This window comes from Babylonia areolata, chromosome 24 (genome assembly GCF_041734735.1).
Source record: "Babylonia areolata isolate BAREFJ2019XMU chromosome 24, ASM4173473v1, whole genome shotgun sequence".
Lineage (NCBI taxonomy): Eukaryota > Metazoa > Mollusca > Gastropoda > Neogastropoda > Buccinidae > Babylonia > Babylonia areolata.
The window spans coordinates 24,726,203-24,739,026 of NC_134899.1; the positions used below are offsets into that span (position 1 = coordinate 24,726,203).

The window sequence follows — 12,824 nt, forward strand, 5'->3', positions numbered from 1 at the left end:
GTGGAGAGAGAGGGGGTGGAGAGAGAGGGAGAGAGAGAGGGGGAGGGAGGGAGAGAGAGGGAGAGAGAAAGAGGGAGAGAGAGAGGGGGAAGATAGAGAGAGAAGGGGAGAGGGAGAGAGAGAGAGAAGAAGAGAGAGATGGAGAGAGCGAGATTAAGGCGTATATTAACCCCTTGATTGCTGAGATTTTGTGAAATGAGATCAATATGACATGAATTTTAAGTGCAGTTACTGCTCCCTGTGTGTGTGTGTGTGTGTGTGTGTGTGTGTGTGTGTGTGTGTGTGTGTGTGTGTGTGTGTGTGTGTGTGTGCGTGTTACGGTACTGGTGTGTGTGCGTGTGTGTGTGTGTGTGTGTGTGTGTGTGTGTGTGTGTGTGTGTGTGTGTGTGTGTGTGTGCGTGTGTGTGTGTGTGTGTGTGTGTGCGTGCGTGCGTGCGTGTGTGTGTGTGTGTGTGTGTGTTACGGTACTGGTGTGTGTGTGTGCGTGCGTGTGTGTGTGTGAAAGAGAGAGAGAGAGAGAGAGAGGGAGAGAGAGAGAGAGAGACGAAATTCACCTTGCTGAACAAAAAGGCAAGGCAATCCCATACAGAGAAAGAACCGTAACATAAAAGAACGATGACTGAATTGCTGGCTTATGAGCTAACCCCTTCCCCCCCTCCCCCTCCCCCCCCCCCACCCCCACCCTCGCCCTGTTTAACTCAGTGAGGCGACAGCTGTTCATACTCATCAGCAGCAGCCAAGGGGTTAAACCCGTCCCCTTCACAAAGACAGGCAGGCCCCAAGGGAGAGAAAGGGGGGCGGGGGGGTCTGTCACTAGTCTCCACGTGACGACCTGTGCGAAACTGCGATGGTCGTCATCACACCCACGCATACAGTGACCTCGTCGTGTGTGACAACTGCTGTAGCCAGGTAGTAAGTAGTAAGTAGTAGTGTTGACAGCGTGTTGTGGGGGCTGCCCTCTTTGAACTGGAAGTCAAAAGCTTTGGAACAGTTCTGTTACTCGATCAGTTTGGTTTGTTTTAGAAGTCTGTAGTTATTGTCTCTCGTTGACAAGTTCAGACTATGCTATATTTTGGGGGGCTCTGCTGGTAAGTTGGGTTGTTTTTGTTTGTTTGTTGTTGTTGTTGTTTTGTTCTTTTTTTGTTTTGTTTTTTTGTTTTGTTATTGTTGTTTTTATTCAACCCTTTCTAATTTGTTATTATTCAAATAAAAATCGGCACTGACGTAGAGAAAAACAAAACAAAACTTGGCAGAAATAATAATTATCATAAGATCCGTGTTGCCGCCATCGATTGTGATGCTTTTTGTTTTGGTTTGTTTTTTTTTTCATGAGAGAGACGGTGTGTCAAATGATCAGTTATCACGTCCGGGGTTCTGTCAGGACAGTATGGAAACTGCTCCAAAATCAGTGTCGTTTTGATACACTTGTAGACTGGTATTTGCAGATTTACAAAAGGCTGCGCTTGTTATTTCCAGTGATATCCACCCGCGTTTTCGAGTATGTTTGTTTCTAGAATCCTGTGAATTTTTCTTTCCCTAATTTGGTTCCATTTCATCTGATTTTTCGTTCGCTTGTTTTTGGTTTTATTGTTGTTGTTGTTGTTGTTGTTATCCTATTGCTGTTGCGGTCGTGGGAGCTTTTTTTTTTTTTTTTTTTTTTTTTTTTTACACACATGCATGCAAACACAGGCTCGCGCGTGTGCGCCCACACACACACACACACACACACACACACACACGCACGCACGCATGCACGCACCCATCCATGCACGCAAAGCCGCTACCTCATACACGTCATATTTGTTTAGGTCTTTGACAAAGAGCAAGTTATGTGGAGGGGCTTTCCAGTCACTGACATTCACCTGTGGTTACTGAAATAAAGAGATTTTGTATTAAAAGCATGCAACCTTTCGTGCTTCTGTCAGCTATTTTGGAGACTATAAGATCTTTCTACTCTTCCATTTCTTGCTTAATTTATATACATACATATATATATATATATATATATATATATATATATATATATTTTTTTTTTTTTTTTTTTACTCGTTTTCAAAATGTATCTTTTTGATTTCCTGCCTTGTTTGTTATTTCATACGAAGTGAAAGCGCCACTTCTACAGTTTACCCACTTTCTTGTGCTATAGGCTAAGCAATAAAGCAAGATCTAGAAAAACATAAATTAAAAAGGACTCAATTGTTGTAAAGTAGCCACGCTTATAACATTTCTCTTGCATCTGACAATAAAAATGAATTTTACGTCTGATTTGAACCAAAAAAACAAGTATCATAACTGTTTTGGATGCCAGTCCATTCTAGGTCGGTTGTTATAAAACTCTTAAAAATATTCTGATTCAGTGTACTACAACTGACGTGTCTTCAATGTTTATTATTTCCCAATCCACCATCACCAATGAGTTTTGTAACTATATTCTATCGACTTCATTTTCTTACCATCTTCAAAGTGTGACAACTTGCGTTTTGCACTTTGATGCATATTCATTTAGTTTATCTGTTTTGTCTAATTATAGATGCAAGTGTTTCTGCATACAAGATAAGCAGATAAAGAAATCCTTGCAAAACACTTTGTATTCTAAGCAACGTTCAGCCACGCGACTATCGACAGTTACAGAAGATTTTATTGTTACTTTTTTATCGATCACATATCTGGCCCAGAATCAGCTGATTAAACATGAATTTCCAGCTTACGCAGCAGTGAATGAAAAGCCTTTTCAAAACCTGTGCAGTTCAGCAATCCTGAACGTTTTCTGCCTTTTAAATGATTTATAGGATAATAAAGCAATCTGATGACATCTCCCGTATTATATATTTGTCACAAACTGGGTCTGTTGTCATTAATAAGTTTTGGAAAACCGTTCCAGTATAGCTTAGCAATGCATGAACAGCCTATTTCATAAACATTTAGCAGTGTTAGGCTACTTGTCTCCAGGTTTTATGAACTACTTAGGATAGTGTCATTTGAGGGGATGTAATTATACCTCCTTAATACGAGATGGTATATTCAAGGCTTTGTGTACACCAGTACCCTTCTTTTTCCAAAGTACCATCCAAAATACTGAAATAAATCCATCTTATTAAGTGAAGTGTTCCCCCATTTGACATGTTTTAACATGTCCCCTGATTTTCCAACGGTTTTTGAACCCTCAGACGGTATTTGGCCGTAATAAAATGGCTCTTATACTTCCGAAAATAACTCATCATATTCCTCTGTTTTTGGAAGTGTATACATGTAACTTTTTAAGATTCATTTTATTTCAGTCAAGATTATTGCATGGTGTGTAATCAATACTTTAGAAAATACAGAAGGTTAATGTTTTCATCATGTGGGATGAGAAACTGGACACGGTAGCGGTATTTTTGTAAAATAGGTCTGTATATATTTGTCCGTCTGTCTTTCACTCTTTCATTCTCTCTTTCACACACACACACACACACACACACACACACACACACACACACACACACACACACACACACACACACACACACACTACCCCTCCCACCTTTTTCTGTGTCAACAGTCTTTGTCTGTCTGTATTTCAACTCTCTAGAATTAAACATTCTTGAAGCATTCACGCTCTCGAAATATATATTTATATCCCTACATTGAATTTCATATACACAATGCCTCGATGTTTGGGATTCAGCGAATGATAATGCCGGGAGGGGAAAAAAACAGAAAAAAACACGTCTCTTCACACACGTGCTCTCAAATGATTTATTTTAAAAACATGATTTTATCCCATCTGACTGGACAGAATTTGAAATATTCAACAGAATAAAGCCTTAGTTTGGCTTATCTATGAACCGTCATAGCCCTTCATAAATTAATAAAGATTTTGTTTTGTCTCGTTTTGTCATGTCTGTCTGTCTGTCTGTCTTTCTCTCTCTCTCTCTCTCTCTCTCTCTCTTTCTCACACACACACACACACACACAACACACACACATGATGCAAGCACGTACACACACACACACACACACACACACACACACACACACACACACATACATACATACATACATACATACACACGCACGCTCTACAGATGACACGACTCACCCCACCATCGCTTTGTTTTCCAGTTAGAAAGAATGACAGGCTGTCTTATACGCAGTAATATATATATATATATATATATATATATATATATATATCACTCTCTCTCTCTCACTCTCTTTCTCTCTCACGCTGTCTCTCTCAAGTATCCGCAAATCGCATTCACAGCTCATTCACATAAAATAAAACTCCACACTCATTACAATCCCCACACCGCTCCTCTCTATCTCTGTCTGTCTTTCTTTCTGTCTTTCTCGTCCCCCCCACCCTCTCTCTCTCTCTCTCTCTTCCTTCTCATCATTATTATAATCTATAAATAAAAGTGCAACCAATAAAATGAAACAATCAAAGTAGGTACAAGTATCATTGCTTTCGGTCTGTAAACCTTCACGTTATGGGTGCTACTGAACTTGGGCCACAGGCTTACCCAGTGCTTCTTGGACGGCTTTATTTTCAAGTGAAGTTCTCTTCAGCTCTGTAAGAGATGTTTGGAAACTAATGTTGGCTGACTGAAAACGTTTGTGAAGAAGGAAGAGGAGGATAGGGGGGGAGGTGGAGGGGAAGAAGGGGGAGAATGAATGGGAGGATAGTGAGGAGGCACAGGAGAAAGGAGATAATGGGGGAAAAGGAGAGAAATAAACACACACACACACACACACACACACACACACACACACACGGAGAGAGAGAGAGAGAGAGAGAGAGAGAGAGAGAGAGGCAGGCACACACACACACACACACACACACACACACACACACAGAGGCAGGCACTCACATAAAATGTGAGTACAGAGTTCAGGAATCACTCCCTTCCAATTTTCTGAACTCATACTCACACCGTGACTGTTCGGGTCACATGATCTTTTCTTCATAACGCTGACGGGGTCTTGTCTACAAAATAAGATTTAACTCACTCGTGACGGCCAGTTTTCTCCTTTTCCCCCCTCACAGACCCCATCTGATGTCCAGTTGTTGTCTGAATGGCCCAGCCTGTTGCATCGTCATAAGAAATGCAGTATCCTTTGTCTCCATCCACCTCTTTAATGTGAGAACCTTCTGCTTGTATCATTTTAACCCTTAGCCTGCATGGGAATTAACGTCAGCTTCTTCTTCGTCTCTGTTGTCGTTCGTACGGAGAGAGTTAAAAGAACATTGTCCCTCAGTATTTGACTGATCAGTGACAGCTGATCATGTAGAGGCACGCTGCTCTTTGTTGACTTCACCTTGCTGTCTCTGTGGACACACTGAGATCAAACTGATAATTAAATGAAACCCTGACAAAATTCCTGCTTCAACAGCAATTGTGTACTGGTCATCGTCCAGGCAATCTCCACAATTTCCCCCCTCATGACGCAATGAGTAGTGTTCACAAGACGTGGACATTCACTCCGTTAGTCACACAGAGGAGTGGAGGGGAAGAAATGTGGATATTGCCATCGTCCATATTCCTGCTGGGAACAACGCCTAAAATAATTCGGGGATCACAGTTGTTTCGGTCCACCGAAGAAGGAATCGTAACAGCAACGTTGCACCCCAGGTACGGCAGACTTGGCCCTGTTTCCCATCGGCGTCCTTTCCAAGTCTGACACAGCATACTTGTCCAATTTTCCGTCAGCGTGACGCTTTGATTTGTACTGTGCACTCTGCCACACTCTCCTGTGACACATCGGCATTAGTAACAGCTGAATTAAATTCAGGGAGATGAGATCTCATTCGGTGTCTGTCTTTAGACCTTGCAATTGGAAAGAACTTCCTCTTTCGCTTCGTCAAGTCTCCACACTCAGCTCTTTCAAGTCTGGCCTTAAAACCCACCTCTTTCCAAAATAGCCTCCATTCCCTGCCTCTTCCTTGTCTTCAGTTTCTCCAGTTTTAGAGTTATGCATGACTGGTGCGAAAGCGCTTTGATTTGTCTATGCACAAGACTCATCCATATATAAATACCATTATTATTATTATTATTATTTCTTTTGGAAGAAATACATGGGACAGATCAACATCAGCTTCGCACCAAGCACAATATCCACATTACTTCCTCTGTTCTAGTAAAATGGTTAATAAGATTGTAATTTATACTCTACATTTCTTCCCTTCCACTCTTTGACTGGCCTTCTTTACGCCTCTTGACAGGGGAAGAAATGTAGAGTATAATTATATTACAATTTTATTTGAACAAAATTAATTTGCGATTTTTCTGTCTGTGAAACGAAACTGAATGGAAAGAACACACGGGAAGAAATGTGGATATCTCCGCACCCAGACATTGCGACGTAAGAAGCCCAGAGTGGTGCGCAGAAGTAGTTATTTAGTTTTATTTATCTATTTTCTTTTTCATTTTTAAACAGAATTGATGCGTGTTACCCAGTCGTGAATTTTTTTTTAATTTGCCAGCCGTGTTGTTCACATGCCTTTCGTGTCTCCGTTGAAGCGCTTGACTGAACCTTGGCCATGTAGAGGTGAGGCTTTCCGTGGACCAAAATGACGTTCTGTCGTGTTTTCTTTAGATACGTAATCATCGTGGTGGAAAGTCACCACTTTGAAGTATGACACGTCAGTGGCAATATAAAAGAGTTACATACAGTCACTGCATTACGAGTGACAAGATTACAGAAGTAGTGAATTAACTTAAAATGTAAGTGATTTCATGAAATCTCTATCCACAGTGGCTGCACGGAAACAACTAAAACTTTCATGCATTTCATGTACGAGTAATTACTGATTTGGCAACCTGACTGTATCATAATCATATACTGGTATATATATATATATATATATATATATATATCATATGTATGTCAGCCCGTCTTTCCATCTGCATACCTGTGTTTTCCTACCATATGTTGGTCCCTTCCTTCATTCATATAACCATTCACCCTAATGCAGCAGTATCCATCTAATGACTTCATCATCCAGATTTTAATCTGCCATGATACGACGCAAGTCCGTTTATGAAATCATGGTTGGCAAATCCCTGGATCCCGTCTTCACGTTTTCTCCTGTCAACCTTCCCCGCAGTGTGTCGTCACCAGCCATCAAACAGCATGACGTCATGACGCGTCATTGCCGATGTCACTGCCCTAAACGTTGGATCCTGGCCTTCTCTCTGTGCTTCATGCGCATGTGTCAGACCTCCTTACGTCAGAATATGGGCATAGCGCTCGTGTGTATGACGCAAACTCCTGATGACGTCAGTGAGACTAATCGGACACAGATCACAGCCGAAGACAGGTTGAATGTAAGAGTTCGTGTTTTGATGGTTTGTAGTAGTGTGTGTTGTTATTGTTGTTGTTGTTGTTCTTCTTCTTCTCCTCCTCCTCCTCCTCCTTCTTCTTCTTCTTCTTGTGTTTTGGGTCTGTTTTTGTTTCTTTTCTTGTAGTTGTTGCTGTTGTGGTTACGGTATATCGCATTAAAACAAAACAGTGCATGCTGACCACTGAAGATACATCATCTGATTTTAAACACACACACACACACACACACACACACACACACACACACACACACACACACACACACACACACACACACAAGTTTCAAGTTTTAATTATCCTTTCACTCCTATTGGAGTATGGATGATTACTACAAAATAAACTTTTCATGCCCAGAACAAACATTTCCAAATACACAACAATGTCACATTAAAGTTGAGAAAACGCAAATGTCTTTTAACTCCAAAAGTATAACTAGGCAACATTTGCAAATCTAATCATCTTACTTACAGCTAAAATGACTTTTTTTGCCTCCTTTGAGCATATTACAAAAATTAAAAACCGATTTTGGAGACAGATATTTTTTAGGAACATATCTGTTTCGTAACTGATCATAATTGGGACATTCCATTATAAAATGAAACTCATCACCTATCACACTTACGTTACAAACCTTTCAAAGCCGTAACTCTCGTGGTATGCCTTTGTGTCTCCCTGTTTCTATTTCCAGCTTATGATTACTACTTCGAAATCTGAAGAAGCTGATAACGTAATTATCAGGCATTTGACTTATATATTTTTCTCTACCAAATCCACTTTTGAAATTTCGATAAAACAAACATTTACTACTCGCCTCTAGAGCATGTCTCCATTGATTTTGAAAAAAACTATCTCTCAAAGCAATGTTGACATTCTTGCCGAAAGATTCCCTCTCCAAGAAGATTGAGCATCCCAAACACAGTCATGCCCTGCTTCTATAAAAATGTGTCTGATACAACTCATCCATTGAAGTATAAATACCATACTACACACACACACACACACACACACACACACACACACACACACACACACACACACACACACACACACACACACACACACAAAACCAGCTTGGAAAGTTTCCATTGACCCACCATTATTTGTAGAAAGAGGCCGCACTGTTTGTCAGATTCACGCTGTTTTAGACAATCCCTCAGCACTTAAGTGAACGATGCGAAACAAAACAAAAACAAACAAACAAACAAAAAAACAAAAAACAAAAACAACGTGTGTGACATCCCAAGGCAATCTCAGCCAGTCACCAGAATAACAATGATCACTCAGTTCTAATTCATCTATTTATCAACATTTTATATATACTCTGTATGTATGTGTGTGTGTGTGTGTGTGTGTGTGTGTGTGTGTGTGTGTGTGTGTGTGTGTGTGTGTAAAATATACGACGAAGACACCCCACAGAACCGATGACTTGCTGATCTTGACACCCCCCCCCCCCCCCCCCACCTTACCCCCACGCCCCCCGTACCCTCGGCAAAACCCCAACAAAACCCCCCAACAAAAAACGAAGAAAAAAAAACACGCACGCACACACACACACACACACACACACACACACACACACACACACACACACACACACACACACAAACAAAAAAACCGACCGATGTGCATGTTGCATGTGCAGAGGAGCTCCACAGAGTTCCACTGGTCGTCCCAAGTGGAGGGCCAGGTACTGTCGGCCCCTTACTACGGCTTCCTGCTGACGGTGCCTCTGGCCGGCTACCTGGACCGTGTCATGGGCTCCCGCCGTCTGCTGACGCTGTCGCTCGTGGCCGGGGCCCTGCTCAGTCTTCTGACGCCCGTGCTCGCCCGTGTCGACCCTTACCTGCTGGTGGTCAACAGGGCTCTGGTTGGGGCTGTCAGCGTGAGTGCTGTGCTGTGTTGTGCTGTGTCTTGGGTGTGTGTGTGGTAGGGGGTTAGATGGGTGTGGGGGAGGGGTGTGGACGGGTGTGGTGGTGTTGGTGTTTGGGGGGGGGGGAGTGGTTGTGTGTGTGTGTTTGTGTGTTTGTGTGTGTGTGTGTGTGTGTGTGTGTGTGTGTGTGAGGTGGGTCTGATACGGGGTGGAATGAAGTGGAATGAGTGTGTGTGTTGTGTTGTGTTGTGTTGTGTGTGTGTGTGTGTGTGTGTGCCTGTGCGTCTTTCTGTGTGTGTGTGTGTGTGTCTGTGTCTGTGTGCGTGTGTGCCTGTGCGTCTTTCTCTGTGTGTGTGTGTGTGTGTGTGTGTGCGTCTTTCTCTGTGTGTGTGTGTGTGTGTGTGTGTGTGTGTGTGTGTGTGTGTGAGGTGGGTCTGATACGGGGTGGAATGAAGTGACAATAATAGTGTTGTGTATGGTGGTCTGATCTATATGGTGTGTAGTAAGTAAGGTGGTGTGTAGTGATGGTGGTGTGTAGTGGGGCGGTGTGTAGTGGGGTGGTGTGTAGTTATATGATGTGTTAAGGGGTGGTGTGATGTGGGGTGGTGTGTAGTAGAGTGATGTGTGTGTGTTGTGTTGTGTTGTGTTGTGCTGTGTTGTGTGTGTGTGTGTGTTTGTGTGTGTGTGTGTGTGTGTGTGTGTGTGTGTGTGTGTGTGTGTGCCTGTGCGTGTTTCTCTGTGTGTGTGTGTGTGTGTGTGTGTGCGTCTTTCTCTCTGTGTGTGTGTGTGTGTGCGTGCGTCTTTCTCTCTGTGTGTGTGTGTGTGTGTGTGTGTGTGTGTGTGTGTGCCTGTGCGTCTTTCTGTGTGTGTAAGTGTGTGTGTGTGTGTGTGTGTGCATGCGTGTCTGTCTGTGTCTGTGCATCTTTCTCTGTGTGTGTGTGTGTGTGTGTGTGTGTGTGTGTGTGTGTGTGTGTGTGTGTGAGGTAGGTATGATACGGGGTGGAATGAAGTGACAATAATAATGTTGTGTATGGTGGTCTGACCTGTATGGTGTGTAGTATGTAGGGTGGTGTGTAATGGGGCGGTGTGTAGTGGTGTGGTGTGTAGTTAGGTGATGTGTTATGGGGTGGTGTAATATGGGGTGATGTGTAGTCGGGTGGTGTGAAGTCAGGTAGTGTGTAGTAGGATGGTGTGTATTGGGGCGGTGTGATGTGGGGTGGTGTGTAGCGGGGTGGTGTGATGTGGGGTGGTGTGTAGCGGGGTGATGTAATGTGATGTGGCGTGTAGTAGAGTGGTGTTATGTGGTGTGGTGTGTAGTGATGTGGGGTGGCGTGTAGTAGGGTGGCGTGATGTGGGATGGGTAGCAGGGTGGTGTGTTGTGGTGGTGTGTAGAAGGGTGGTGTGATGTGGGGTGGTGTGTAGTAGAGTGGTGTGATGTGGGGTGGTGTGTAGCGGGGTGGTGTGATGTGGGGTGGTGTGTAGCGGAGTGATGTAATGTGATGTGGCGTGTAGTAGAGTGGTGTGATGTGGGGTGGGGTGTAGTAGAGTGGTGTGATGTGGGGTGGTGTGATGTGGGTTGGCGTGTAGAAGGGTGGTGTGATGTGGGGTGGTGTGTGGTAGAGTGGTTTGATGTGGGGTGGCGTGTAGTAGGGTGGTGTGATGTGGGGTGGTGTGTAGCGGGGTGATGTAATGTGATGTGGCGTGTAGTAGAGTGGTGTGATGTGGGGTGGTGTGTAGTAGAGTGGTGTGATGTGGGATGGGTAGCAGGGTGGTGTGATGTGGGGTGGTGTGATGTGGGTTGGCGTGTAGAAGGGTGGTGTGATGTGGGGTGGTGTGTAGTAAGGTGGTGTGATGTGGGGTGGTGTGTAGTAGAGTTGTGTGTGTGTGTGTGTGTGTGTGTGTGTGTGTGTGTGTGTGTGTGTGTGTGTGTGTCTACGTCCCCTGCAATGTGCGGTGTGTGTGTTGGCAGGGGGTGGTCAAACCAGCCGTGTTCTCGCTGTGGGTCCAGTGGGCCCCGCTGACAGAACAGGGAATACTGACCGCTGTGGACTATGCTGGTCAGCGATGTGTCAGTGCAGTGTGGAGGTGGTGGTGGTGGTGGTGGCGGCGGCGGTGGTGGTGGTGGTGGTGTGTGTGTGTGTGTGTGTGTGTGTGTGTGTGTGTGTGTGTGTGTGTGTGTGAATGGGCGTAGTGGTATGATGATGACCGTCATGATGATCATTGTGATGATATTATTGATCGTGATGACGATGCTTGTGCTGATGGCAACTGACCTAGATGCTGCTGCTGCTGCTGCTGATGCCGTTGTTGTTGTTGCTGCTGCTGCTGCAGTTGCTAATGATGATGGTGATGGTGATAATGATGATATCCGTCTGGATCTGATATGATGTTCTATTATTGCGCTTTGAAAAAGAGAGGAGAAGAAGAAAATGTATATCAAATGCCTGGCTTATCTTTTCATCTTATCTTAAAGCACGTGTAAAAGGATTGAACTAACAGAATAGTTACTGCAGCATTTTTGCTTTGAAATAGGGCGTGACATTGTTGCATCTTACGTATTCTACTTCGCTTTGAATATATGCCTGCAGATTTAGATACTGTAAGATGAAGTAGTGCGTATGTTCTAAAATATTAGTACAGTTGAACTGTTTCTGCATTTGTTTTGCAGTTATTAATTTTTTCAGATTTTGTTAACGAAGATCATGTAACCCCATGGGCCATGTGATATGATATTGGCGATGCATGATTGCACGGTTACGTATCATGATAACAGCTGCGATGGTCAATAATAATAATAATAATGGTATATATATATATATATATATATATATATATATATATATATATATATATATATATATATATATATATATATAGCGCTGAATCTTGTGCAGAGACAAATCAAAGCGCTTTCGCACCAGTCATTCACACGCATGCATACTCCTAGCACTGTGAAATGTAGGGAGGGGAGGACGGGGTAAAAAAAATAATAATAAAGAGAGAGAGAGAGAGAGAGAGAGAGAGAGAGAGAGAGAGAGAGAGAGAGAATATAACGAAAATAACAACAATAACAACAAAAACGAAAAGAAACCAAACATGCATGCTAATTCGTGCTTGTCTGTGTGAATTTCAGGGTCCAACCTTGGAGGAATCCTGACTTTTTTCGTCTCCGGCTTTCTGTGTAGCATTCCTTTCGACAATGGGTGGCCTTTCGTGTTTTACGTGTCAGGACTGCTGTGCTTAGTGTGTGCCATAGGGGTGTATCTCACCGTGTATGACAGCCCGGACTTACACCCTTCGGTCTCCTTGGCAGAAAAGGAGCTGATTAGAGACAAGTCTCACGATGCAGATAAGGGAAAGGTGAGGGTGTGTCGTGTCGTGCTGTGTTGTGCTGTGTTGTGTTGTGTTGTGTTGTGTTGTGTTGTGTTGTGTTGTGTTGTGCTGTGTTGTGATGTGCTGTGTTGTGCTGTGTTGTGTTGTGTTGTGTTGTGTTGTGATGTGTTGTGTTGTGTTGTGTTGTGCTGTGCTGTGTTGTGTTGTGTTGTGTTGTGTTGTGTTGTATTGTATTGTGTTGTGTTGTGTTGTGTTGTGTTGTGTTGTGTTGTCCTGTGCTGTACGTTGTTGTGTT

The 12,824-nt window shown here is 43.3% G+C and overlaps 1 protein-coding gene across 1 annotated transcript in view; it reads left to right on the forward strand.

Moving 5' to 3' along the window:
- The first annotated feature begins 7,031 nt into the window (after window positions 1-7,031).
- LOC143298586 (sodium-dependent phosphate transport protein 3-like) overlaps window positions 7,032-12,824 on the forward strand; it is a 17,959-nt gene continuing 12,166 nt past the window's right edge. Inside the window, exons 1-4 of the mRNA XM_076611466.1 lie at window positions 7,032-7,310; window positions 8,969-9,208; window positions 11,166-11,253; window positions 12,330-12,556. Coding sequence (XP_076467581.1) covers window positions 7,032-7,310; window positions 8,969-9,208; window positions 11,166-11,253; window positions 12,330-12,556 — 834 coding nt within the window. The remainder of the gene's footprint in view (window positions 7,311-8,968; window positions 9,209-11,165; window positions 11,254-12,329; window positions 12,557-12,824) is intronic.